The sequence below is a fragment of the Pinus tabuliformis genome, chromosome 9, assembly GCF_031772625.1.
Source record: "Pinus tabuliformis cultivar Carrire ecotype Pingquan chromosome 9, CPIR1, whole genome shotgun sequence".
Lineage (NCBI taxonomy): Eukaryota > Viridiplantae > Streptophyta > Pinopsida > Pinales > Pinaceae > Pinus > Pinus tabuliformis.
The window spans coordinates 1,851,887,818-1,851,899,388 of record NC_142307.1 but is presented as its reverse complement, the minus strand read 5'-3'; the positions used below and the strand labels follow the sequence as shown (position 1 = coordinate 1,851,899,388).

Here is an 11,571-nt window from a genome sequence, read left to right as displayed (position 1 = left end):
TGGACAAAAAAAATATATATTATGACGAGAAAATCGTATTACATAATCAAGAAATGTATGAGATCTTATTCTTCAAGGCACTGTACAAAAACATGGTAGTCATTAACTGTAAAATATAACCAATGTCCGTAATTTAACAAAGGGCCACCTACCCATAAAAGGTCCAGAGCCAGGAATATATGCGGAGAAATTATGAAGTGTGCTAATCTAAACTTTAAACACAATAATATAAGAAACCAGGCTCAGGTAGCCATTTTACATAGCGGCCGAGTAGTACAGTCTCATGATCCAGAGACTGACTTTCCTTTGGTCCGCGGTAACTAGACAAAGGGACTTAACCCAGCGGTTATGAAGAAATTGGTTCTCTGTCATCTGCACCAACCATGAAGCGGTAGGGTTGGGAACTCAGAATCGCTCGGAGAATAATCCCTACGACAGAAGACAAATACTGTTTAACCATAAGATACACCGAGTGTAGGAGAAGATTCATTATGCACCTGTGAAGAGTTCCGCCCGGTTAACATCTGATGGAATATGCATACCGCCGATAAGCTCTTATGGCCGCCATTCATAACCTGACAAAGAGGAAAGCTCAGTAATTATCGTTCCTTAAGAGAAAATATAGGAAACCCCGCAATCTCTATTAAACAGTTAGGAATCTTACCGAACCAGCTAGGTAGCTTGTATCCCTGGAGCGGGGGTGCCACGGCAGTGTTGCATGTTGAAGGAAATTGTAACAGAGCCGAGGGTTTGACTTGCAGCGGTGACAGAATGGCGCGGAGTCAATGGAACGCCGAGCAAAACCCAAGGAAATCGCGAAGTATCCGGAGGAATTCCCTTTATAACTCAACAAGCCAACCTAGGAGACGTGGAGCTGTTTCCTCCATCGATCTCGGCCAGCGTTTATCCACCATTGATTGAAGCGGGAATACCAAAGAGGAGAAGCGGGAAAGTTCCCAATACGGGAGCCATACCCAGATCACGTGAACGGATCAGTCGACTTAAATGCCAAGTCCAAGTGTTCTGAGATGGCATTGCCACCTCACACATTCGGTACAGAATCGGACAAGACGTAGCTGCGTAGTATAAAAATATTCATGGCATGATATTAAGACGCAGATACTTCATAACAATGTTAATTTACATCTTTTATTAGATCAACCCATTGACATACGTTGTGATAAGGTATACAACAAGCTCATATCGACTATGCATACGTTTATATGTATATAGTTGGTGTTATTACCGTGACCCAAGAATTTTTTTTTATATATTACCTAAAGTTAAAATGGGTAGAGATGTGACAAAAACAAATACAACTAATACTTGGAAATTTACATGCTTAGAAAACAAATAGAAATTATCAAAAAGAGATGGAAAGGCATTGAAGTAGAAATTATTTCCATTTTCAAACTAGAAATAATTGCCTTCATAATCAGTAGAGTTGCACATGCGTCACGAAAAACTATAACCGCTACGTCTCAAATGTTAAACACTAACCTCACGAGACATATGAAAAACCCAAATATCTTCCGTTTCGGAACATTATTCTCACACTTAATTTGAGATCATAGTGCGAGTGCAACCTTATATAGTGTGTAACATTATGCATAACGGCATCATGCATAGTGTGTACCATCATTCACAGCTGGACCATAACAGAAACGTTGAAATTTGAAATCATGGTGACATCATGCATAGTGTGTACCAGCAATCACAGCTAAACCATATGAACTTAGTACTCAAGTAATTTAAAGGAATTATTTTAAACTTATGGTTTTAGGGAAGTTCTAATAGGAATTGAATTTTGTTTAATGGTGAAAAATTATAATAAATTTAGTATTGAAGTAATTTAAAGGAACTGTTTTAAACAATTGTATTTATGGTTCTAGAGAAGTCTTCATGAGAATTGGACCTTGTCTAATCATGAAAAACTTTTCATTTTTCACCATTGGAAACAATTATCTAGGGTCATTTCCATGATAATTAGATATAAAAAAATATCTCCAATTATCCCTACTTTACCATAGAGATTATTAATATGTAAACAAATTGTGTTACAATATTATGGGTCAATATCATAACTTATCAATACCATATGCCAAAAACCATAACTCGTTTCATATAACAATTATTCATATCATATATTTTTAATTAATCAATATGATTAAAAAAAAACAAAACAAAACATAACTATTTTGGAATAACTTATCAATACCATATGCCAAAAACCACAACTCACTACATATAATAATTATTAATATCCTGTTTTTTAATAAATTAATATAATTTAAAAAACAAAACAAAACATAACTATTTTGGAAATAAATCTCAATATTTTATTATATATACTATTAAAAATATTCTAAAATATTTCATAAAAATTAAATTATTATTATTCATAAATAATAATTATATTAAAATTATAAAAACTTTATTCTAAAATAAATACGTGTATTCACATAATCATCATAAATTATTCATCATTCATCCCATTGGTATATGTATTCACATAATTATCCTAAAAATAAAATATTCATCCCATTATTATGTGTATTCACATAATTATCCTAAAAATAAAATATTCATCCCATTAGTATGTGTATTCACATAATTATCCTAAAATATTCATGTATTCACATAAATATCATAAAATAGTCCATCTCATTCCATCTCATTATTTAATGCAGGAAGACAATATGTGTAATTATCATAAAATATTCCAACTCATTATTTAATGCAGGAAGACCATTAGAGAGACACTGAGGTTGATATAAATATATATATAGACAATAGCACCGATCAGTTGGGTTAACCAGTCAAAACAACGTGAGGTTTTATTGGTTGATGTACTAATATAGGAGGCAATGCAGTGGCCACCTCTCATGAAAGCTGAGGGCACCAATTAATTAAAGCATCACACTTAATCAACCAACCCACTACTACGGTCACTCTCGACCACCTATGGAATTTTAACACTTTCATGTCTTAGAGTGAGTCAGAGTGCTCTGCGTGGACAGTATCCATGGAAGTTTCTACTGCTCTACTAATATCCAGGGAAGTTTCTACTGAGCTACTAATTGTTAACGGATATATCATGTATATCCATGGAAGTTTCTACGAGCTACTAATGGATGTTTCTACTGAGCTACTAATTAGTAACGGATATATCATGTAGGACTCGAAGGACAAATTAGTAATATCTAGATTAAAAGCATATGATAGCTTCGTTGTAATGTTGGACTTACAAAGGGATAGTAATATGATTTGCGATAACAATACGACAATGACATTTGACTAATGCTGTTCTAAATATTTCTGAAATGTAAGACTAAGGCTGTTCTAAATATTTCTGAAATGTAATTAAAGTTTGACTATCATACCTGTTAATGCTGCTATGCTTAACCATTTCAACTGCGTACAGCTGATCTGGCCGGTCTTCCTGATTTACTGCCCACATATTTGGATCCCCAATTTCATGAAACACAAACATTTAGGTTAAAGCAATTGTTTAACACTTTAAAGTTCAAGGAGATTTTATAGTCTAAGTTTACCCTTCTTCATCTTTTTATTTTTAAACATAATAATATGCTTTAAGATCCTTTATTTCTATCCATTTTTATTATAGTTTATTGTTCACTTTTAAAGTGCATAAATATAATTAAAAAATTATTATATTTTTTTGTTTGACAAAAAAATATAAAACTTAAATCTCATAGTTTACATATTACTTGGCTATCATCAATTGAACTAATTTTGAATTTCATAGTTTACATATTACTTCATAATATGGCTATAACCAATTGAGTTGCTCACCATGAGTTATAATTGAAATATATGTATATATATATATATATATATATATATATATATAGATTTTATAACTTTTTTAAAACAAAAATAATTAGTCATTGTAAATTTTGTTTCATGACATGACATGTGATGGCTTTTTGACTCCAAGTGCCTCAAGTCTAGGTGTTTCAGAAACAAATTCTTTTGACTTTCGCCCTATAAAAGTTATGTTGAGTATTCATCTTAATTTTGGATTTATGAAGTCTCTAGAGGAATCAAATTTACCAATATGTAAATCTCTTTTGACTGCAAAACTTGAAGAAAGGTTTTTCACTTCAAGAGATTTCATTCATTTTACACTAGAGATTTGATTTCCTCATTGCATTTGGTAGATCTGGAATTAACGTGAATTTATGTTAATTCCTAATAATATCAATTATATTTTCCTTTGACATATTTTGTGATTTTTTTTAATTTAATTAAATTTAAATATGAAGTTCTTAAATGTAATGGTTATGAATACAAATAATTATTTTAATCTATATGGTAAAATAGATGTCAATTTATAATTGCTAATGTAATTTTTTATTAGCATAGAAATAAAATGTTAAAAATTTATAATTCATCTCTTACCTTTGTAGACCATTTAAGCCGTAGTGGATTTTAATTATCATCATTGTCATCATATTTTATATAACTTCAAAGCAAATAAATTTTTTTGTAAGTTTGGTAGTTCCTTTCTATTACTTTTTCAAGAAGAGGTAGATATTACAATATCATCAACCATAACTACATAGTCTCAACCTGCCTAGTGGGAAACCAGGTTTGTTGACCATCTAACTGCATTATAAGCCAGCCAAAATCTGAATTGTCTAAGAGTGTTCAGTAGGGCTAAATATACTTGAGTGTCTTGGTAACTCTTATTGACCATATGCCCTATACCATCTGGGTCTTTGGAACTTGATATCGACAGCTCAATTTGTGGCACGAAAGGAATGTGTCACTTTGTGCATGTAAGGCAAGTGTTCTCTTGTTGGATCTGGTGTTGGATAAGCTGGAACTCCTTGTGAATTTCTTGTAATTCTTCTATTGGCCCTGTGATTCCTATAAAAGTGGTTGTCAGAGCTTTAGCCAAGAGATTCTTCGTCATCTAGAAAAGGTATAAGGTCTGTTGAAACTGAGTGCGACGACCACAAGTATGGTCAAGGTCTAGAATAACATCCTTCCACTCATTAATCTCTTGCTCGTTGCTATCTACCTACTACCCGATATTAGTTTCCCACCCATTGATGATCTGGCAAGCCCGAGGATGGGTGTTGGTCCTATAGTTGTTGGTCGTATTTGAGACCAATTCATTGTTTCTCTGAGGACCTCAACTTCTAGTTGGTTGTGATTGTCTCCTCCTACGGCCACAGTTGTGTCCCCAACCAATAGTTAGGGCTCACCCCCGCTGCGAGATAGGTCAGTCCATCTCGCGCAATTGAATGCAACAAGGAAGGAGCCTGAAAATCTTTCGGGAAACAAATGCCCCTTCTTCAAATTTCCTTTTCCCGGCTACACACTTAAATTTTGGAGGTTTCCCTAGAGGAACTAGAGAACCAAACTAAGGTGTGGACGTGCAGAGTCTATAGAAACAAATGCATTGCAGAGATGATCAATAAACCAAAACAAAAGTGATTTCCCCACACAATCATCGTTGGTCTGTTCAATGTGTCTGACCCACGTGTTATAAAGAACCCTGTCATCTTGGAGAGAGGAAATAGAATGTATGCATAGTATCTTCCCCACATATCTACCTTAAGTCAACCCGTCTAGAGGGTGCATATAAAATTTCAAGTTATTGATGGGTACAAGCATGCAATTGACTAGCAACCTTGATTGATGCATATCCCCAACAAACATGATCCCAGGGAATGAAAAGTTACTAAGAATAGTGGTGAGTTTCTTGGTAAAGAGCCACCAACCCCCAGAAACGTTGGCATACAAACCAACCCCTTCTCCTCAAATTTCCAAACTTAATTTTATTCTAAGCCAGTAAGACGTGACTGAGCCAAACATCAACAACCCTTTTAAATACATACAATGCACAAGGAGCATGGTGTGCGGGGGTTTGATTATATGAACATACTTACAGAGAAGCTGATTGTGAGGAGAAACTTTTCTTGCAACAACTTGAGCTCAAGCATTGTTTATCCCTCTCGCAACCACCCTCGTAATGTTTTTTTGCCTCCAAAATCCATTGGCATAGATCCCATCAATGCCCTTGTCCTAGCTTTCACCCCAATCGGGGATTCAAAACAAATATTTTTATTTCTAATTATATGTTCATTAATTATATATATTAAGTTTTTATACATTTATTAATTATATGTTTTGAGATAACATGGTTATAAATATGAATCTTTATTATTTAAATTTATTTTCATGTGATTTACATATTATGATTTGTTTTCATAAAAAAATTGTTTCTAATGTTATTAATAAAAAAAAAATTGTAATACAACAAATTGAATTGAATTTATTTATTATTTTTATTACTTTATTATTATTATTATTATTACTTAACATAACTACAACATCTCCGATGTATGGGTTGTAGAGGATTTCTTTACTCAATCAAAAACATAACTATGAAATAATTATAATTTTAAAGCACAAAAATGCAATCTAGAGATTTTTTTACATCTTTTATGTACAAAATTTCTACCTCAAGATTGAATCCCCACATTAATTCTACACTAAGTAAATTCTCTTTCGTCCATTATATTACTTAATGACTATGCTACATCATGGTGACTCCTATCCTTGGACGTATTTACCTTACTAGACTCCACCATCTCTCTAATGTGGTGGAATTTCCCTATAATTTGCTTTATGTATGGATGAAACTTAGATTCTTTATCGAAACACCTACACTCTAATTGTAGCAAAAAAATAAGCACATTTCCATGTTCAAATCCAGTATCATTATATAACTATAGCAACCAAGTGACTTCCATGTAAGCTTATGAAACTACCATATACTCCACTTTTGTAGGGGAATGGGAACCACTTGTTACCTCTTACACTTCCAACTTATAAATATTTCAAATAAATTAAATATATATGCAGCAATGGAATTTGTAGCTTCGCCATAAATTTCCTAATCAATACCATTAAACTCATGCATATGAATCTTGTTGACATAAAATAACATAGTCACAATTTCCTTATAGTTACCTGAGTATCTTCTCAATAATTTCTCAATGATCTCTTCCTAAATTTGACATGTACAATGAAGTTATCACCTTCTTGTTTGAAAGAAATGCAATGTTCTAATTCAATTCTTACAACCCATTTCCTATAACGTATTTGTTATTGGTACTACTAACTTGGCTACTGCTTCAATCCATTCAATGACATATTTAACTAAAACACCAAATATTCTCTCCCTTATACCTCAAATACTATATGTTATCGGTTTCATATTTCTTCATGAAAGATTCTTCTTAATCTCTCATGATGAAGAAGTGGAGTATTCATGTCAATTATCTCCACCTCAAAATCATAAAAAATATCAATAGTAACAACAAACTTGACAGAGGCCATATTAGTCCCTTAAAAGAAATTCCTCTCCTAATATAACACCCTTTATTTGATAATACCACTTTTTTTTAGCAAATGATCATTATACCACTCCACAAAACTATCCCTAATGAACATTTTCATCCAATCACCTTGTTTTTTAAAAGAAAATCCTATAAATGCAATGTTTGGTTTTATTCCATGGCCTTCATTTACCCATTTGCATCCAATCACCTTGTTTTTTAAAAGAAAATCCTATAAATGCAATGTTTGGTTTTATTCCTGGGTCTTTATTTCTTCTTCATGACTTCCTTTCATTGAGAAGATTCTTCACCATTAATATCCTCTTCAAAACTTCTATCCACTTCAAACCTTCTTGGTTGACTAATCATGGAATATAAATATAAATAACTAAAATTATTTAGTTCATAGCATACATGTTTATGATGTTTCTCTCATAAAGGCTCTTTCTCAAATTCTTCCCTTTATTGAGTTGAAAATGTTTATGACGCATATTTTCCGGTCATAATAGTGGATTTTCTTCCAGTTGATTTTCATTTCTTTCTCGTGTAATGTGTTTATTTGACCCTTAATTATAATTATATATATATATATATATATATATAATTGAATGAATATAATAATATAATATATATTGTTCAATAACTCTGTTTTTAATTTTATTGATTGATTTCAAATTTATTTTTATTTCTTTAATACGGGATTAAAAATCTATTTGATTTTTTTTTTTAATCATTTAAAGAAATTTATTATTATTGATTTGTTTTTATTTTTATTTTGTTTTTGTTTTTGTTTTTGTGTTGACCCTGTTTTAAGATTGATTTGAATTTATTATTTTCATATTTAAAACTAAATAATTTATATTATATTATTATACCTGCAGCATGCATGGTATAACACATTCAGTTTTTCTTTTGACTAGGTATCTGTGATGACCCCGTAAATGTAATTATTTAAAAGTTTACTGCAGTAAAAACTGAATGACATTGAGAACTATTTTCTTTTAAAGAGTAATCTGTTGATTTGAATTATGCATTAAAGTAATGTTTAAAGAATTACTCAAAGAGCATTGAGTTTCCCAAAAGGGAAAACAGTTAATGGAACTGAAAATAACCACCTTCCTTAACTGGAAAGGTCTCCAGGAAAAAGGAAAAGGGGTGGATAGTTTCTCTCTGTGCTGTAGAGACAGACAGAGGAGGAAAACAGAAAAGAAAGAACTTTGTTTTGGACTAAGTCTGGTAAGGACCAGATAGTCACAGTGTTGGCTTACTGAGGATAGTGATCCGGTAAGCAGAAGCTTGGGGGGAGACTCAGGTCTTGAGAGACTGATCTCACGGTTGGGTGGATATCAGGCTTTACACAGAGATTTGCGCAGAAGACTGGTTCCAGACTCACCTTGTCAAGAGGAGACCAGGTAAGTAACAGACACTTATGTCTTCAAATTTATCTGTGTAATTCATAATTGTATCTGTTATTGTCAGTGGTTAGCAGGGTAGGATGTAAACCATACTGTCTGTACGAAGCAGAGGATAGCACAAGTAAGACTACTCTGACAGGGTATAAAACACCTAGACGTAAGGAAAAACTGTGTGTTTATAGTCAGCTGTGCAGGTTATGGACATTTAAACTATAAACCAAACTACAGAATCTTTACATTATCTGTATAAACAAGAAACCTGTCTGCGACCTTCTGCATGGAAGAAGAATATATAAATAGAATATCTATAGAGCCCAAAAGACTGAGTATAGAGTCTGTAAACCCCAAACGACTGTGAACTGTACCTGTAGAAACTGAAAGACAGAGTAAACAGAACAAATGGAGAACCAATACCGCAGACAATAGAATCATTGGGTGAACCCTATTCGTGCAAGAAGAGGGGATTCATAGTTTAAGAGTTATCCGAGCCAGACAACTGGTTATTCATACCCCGAGAATATTCTGGTCGAATACATCGTGGTCCAATGATCACAGTCAGTATCAAAACCTTGATGAATAACTTAAACGAAGGTTCTTTTAACCAAAAAGAAATAACAACAGATCTTGAATCGGTTCCGCCATAAGGGTTTCGGCGAATCTGAAGTAACGACAACAAGAACTTAAGCATGATACAAATTTTAAAGATTGTGCAGCTGTTGCAGAGAGCATAAAGGTATAACCCGTAAGGTGTTACAAACATAAGACAAGAATAATGCCGTAGTATTAATAGTCGTCTTTGAAAAGAAAAACATAAACATTAAGATGTGCCGAGGAAATAACCGCTCGATGGCATTAAGTCACAGACACAATACTTGCTGGAAACAAAAACAAGGATTTCTGAATCATACCGCATAACCATTAAACACTTTACAAACCCTCGGGGTTTTCAATCACAAGGAACACCCAGCTAAGCGCCCACACATCTACAGAGGTCAGATGCGAGGCGGCAGCGCCGTTCTCCTTACACTTGAGCAATACGGCAGCCATGTGCTATAAACCCTTGAACTAATTGACAATATGTATACAGGACAGTGTCCGAATCAACAAGAATTCCGAATAGGAAATGTAATATGCATTCAGAAATGTAATATACATTCAGTTAACATATAAACCCTATGTAATACAGAAGGAAATCATTCCAAACAATACCACAAATAGACAGGGGCGTAATGCAACTGCGTTAAAACATATATATATAAATATTTACATGTGAATCATAGGCCACGAGCTAAACGAGTTCACAAATCATTAACAAACTGGTTATCAACCAGATTCTCACAATAGTCAAAATATATGGTCGTAGCCATGAAAACGTTTAACAACAGTACACATTTATGTAAGCAGACCAAGCGAAACTCATAGCTTTGGAAGCCAGGGTAGAACCCAAAATCACCGCAAGCGGGTAGATGCCCGGCTCCTTAAACAACATCTCAAGACTTTGTAATCGGAACGAGACCAGAGGTCTGTCAAACCTGCGGCCAACCATGTGTCATCAGGTTGGGGTCTCATTCCAATAATGGAGGAAACTCCCGGCAACCAGAGAGAAATGAAGTTACATCAATCGGAAACAGACCCTAGTGCTCAGATAAATACCTCTGCAGCTCGGCGGCCTCATTTAGGGGAGCTCTTCCAGATCCGCCAAGGTCGGGTAATGCCGTTCATACCTGGTAAACACAAGAACAAACTTTAGACGATTGCATAACCTGTAATCACGGGATTCGAATCAAAAACATTAAACTGGAGAGTGTTTACCTGGCCGAGGTAAAACTGGAGATGCATGAGGAGGAACCCCTGTGGAACGGCGTATGAACCCGAAGTGCTGTGGTCTCGGCGCGGAGCAACAAGGTAAACCCTCGCAGTGGAAAAACGAAGAGAGCTGGAGATCGAGAGCCGAGGGAAAAACCTCGAATAAACCGGAGGAACCGCGTATATACCCTACCTGCCCGAGGCGAGAACGTGGCACGGTGCTGGCCCTTGATCCCTGGCAGCAGACGCCCACCGTCGATGGAGGTGACAATACCAAGGAGGAAAGGCGCGGGAAGACCAGACTCAGTGCCATACCGCTGTCACGTGATCCGGACGGCAGCGTTAATATAGCAGTCAGATGTCAAGCGCTGGTGGCGCCAGCTCACAAAGTCTACGAAGGTTTGAATGGCCCAAAGGTAATGTATGCCATCGAAATTATATTAACCATAGACCATCGGTACTCATGGATTTCACATCGATATTAAATACCTGCCACCATATACCGCCTTAGGGTAGGCTAGGTACCTGGCGGTGGTGACCATCTGAATGACACATATTTATTTAAAGTGCAGATGCAAATCTAATTAAGGTACTGTATACGCATAATAAACAAAAAAATTTATGGGTATTAAGTATTAGCTTATAGACATATGACAGTATCCTTAGTTTAACATTATGAATTAAATTTTTATTATTTCTTATTATTATTGAAATTTATTTGTTTGTAAGGCGATTGGTTGAGGTCTTATTATGGGTTGTTTAGTAACTTCCATTCCTTAGTTATTGATTTTTTGCAGTTAGTTTTATTTCTTTTTTATTTAACTTTTTGATTTATTTATTTATTTTCTATTATTTCTATTTTCATGAATTATAATTTTTTAAAAATAATTTCCATTTAAGGTGACATATTATTATAATAAAAACATATTTTAATAAGTTTAATTATAGACAATTATATATATTAATAAAAA

The 11,571-nt window shown here is 34.1% G+C and overlaps 2 protein-coding genes across 2 annotated transcripts; both read right to left on the bottom strand.

Moving 5' to 3' along the window:
* Positions 1 to 9,841, bottom strand: LOC149156246 (uncharacterized). Its single transcript, XM_089444696.1, has 5 exons — positions 9,730 to 9,841; positions 933 to 1,076; positions 665 to 837; positions 498 to 575; positions 1 to 372 (listed from the first exon to the last, which is right to left on the bottom strand). The coding sequence occupies exons 1-5, from the start codon at positions 9,839 to 9,841 to the stop codon at positions 256 to 258; spliced, it is 624 nt and encodes a 207-aa protein (XP_089300822.1). The 3' UTR covers positions 1 to 255.
* Positions 9,842 to 10,021: 180 nt separating this feature from the next.
* LOC149156245 (uncharacterized) lies at positions 10,022 to 11,060 on the bottom strand. The gene is made up of 3 exons (XM_089442749.1): positions 10,607 to 11,060; positions 10,448 to 10,518; positions 10,022 to 10,326 (listed from the first exon to the last, which is right to left on the bottom strand). Exons 1-2 carry the CDS (start codon positions 10,911 to 10,913, stop codon positions 10,466 to 10,468), a joined length of 360 nt encoding a protein of 119 aa, XP_089298875.1. The 5' UTR covers positions 10,914 to 11,060; the 3' UTR covers positions 10,022 to 10,326; positions 10,448 to 10,465.
* Positions 11,061 to 11,571: the final 511 nt, after the last annotated feature.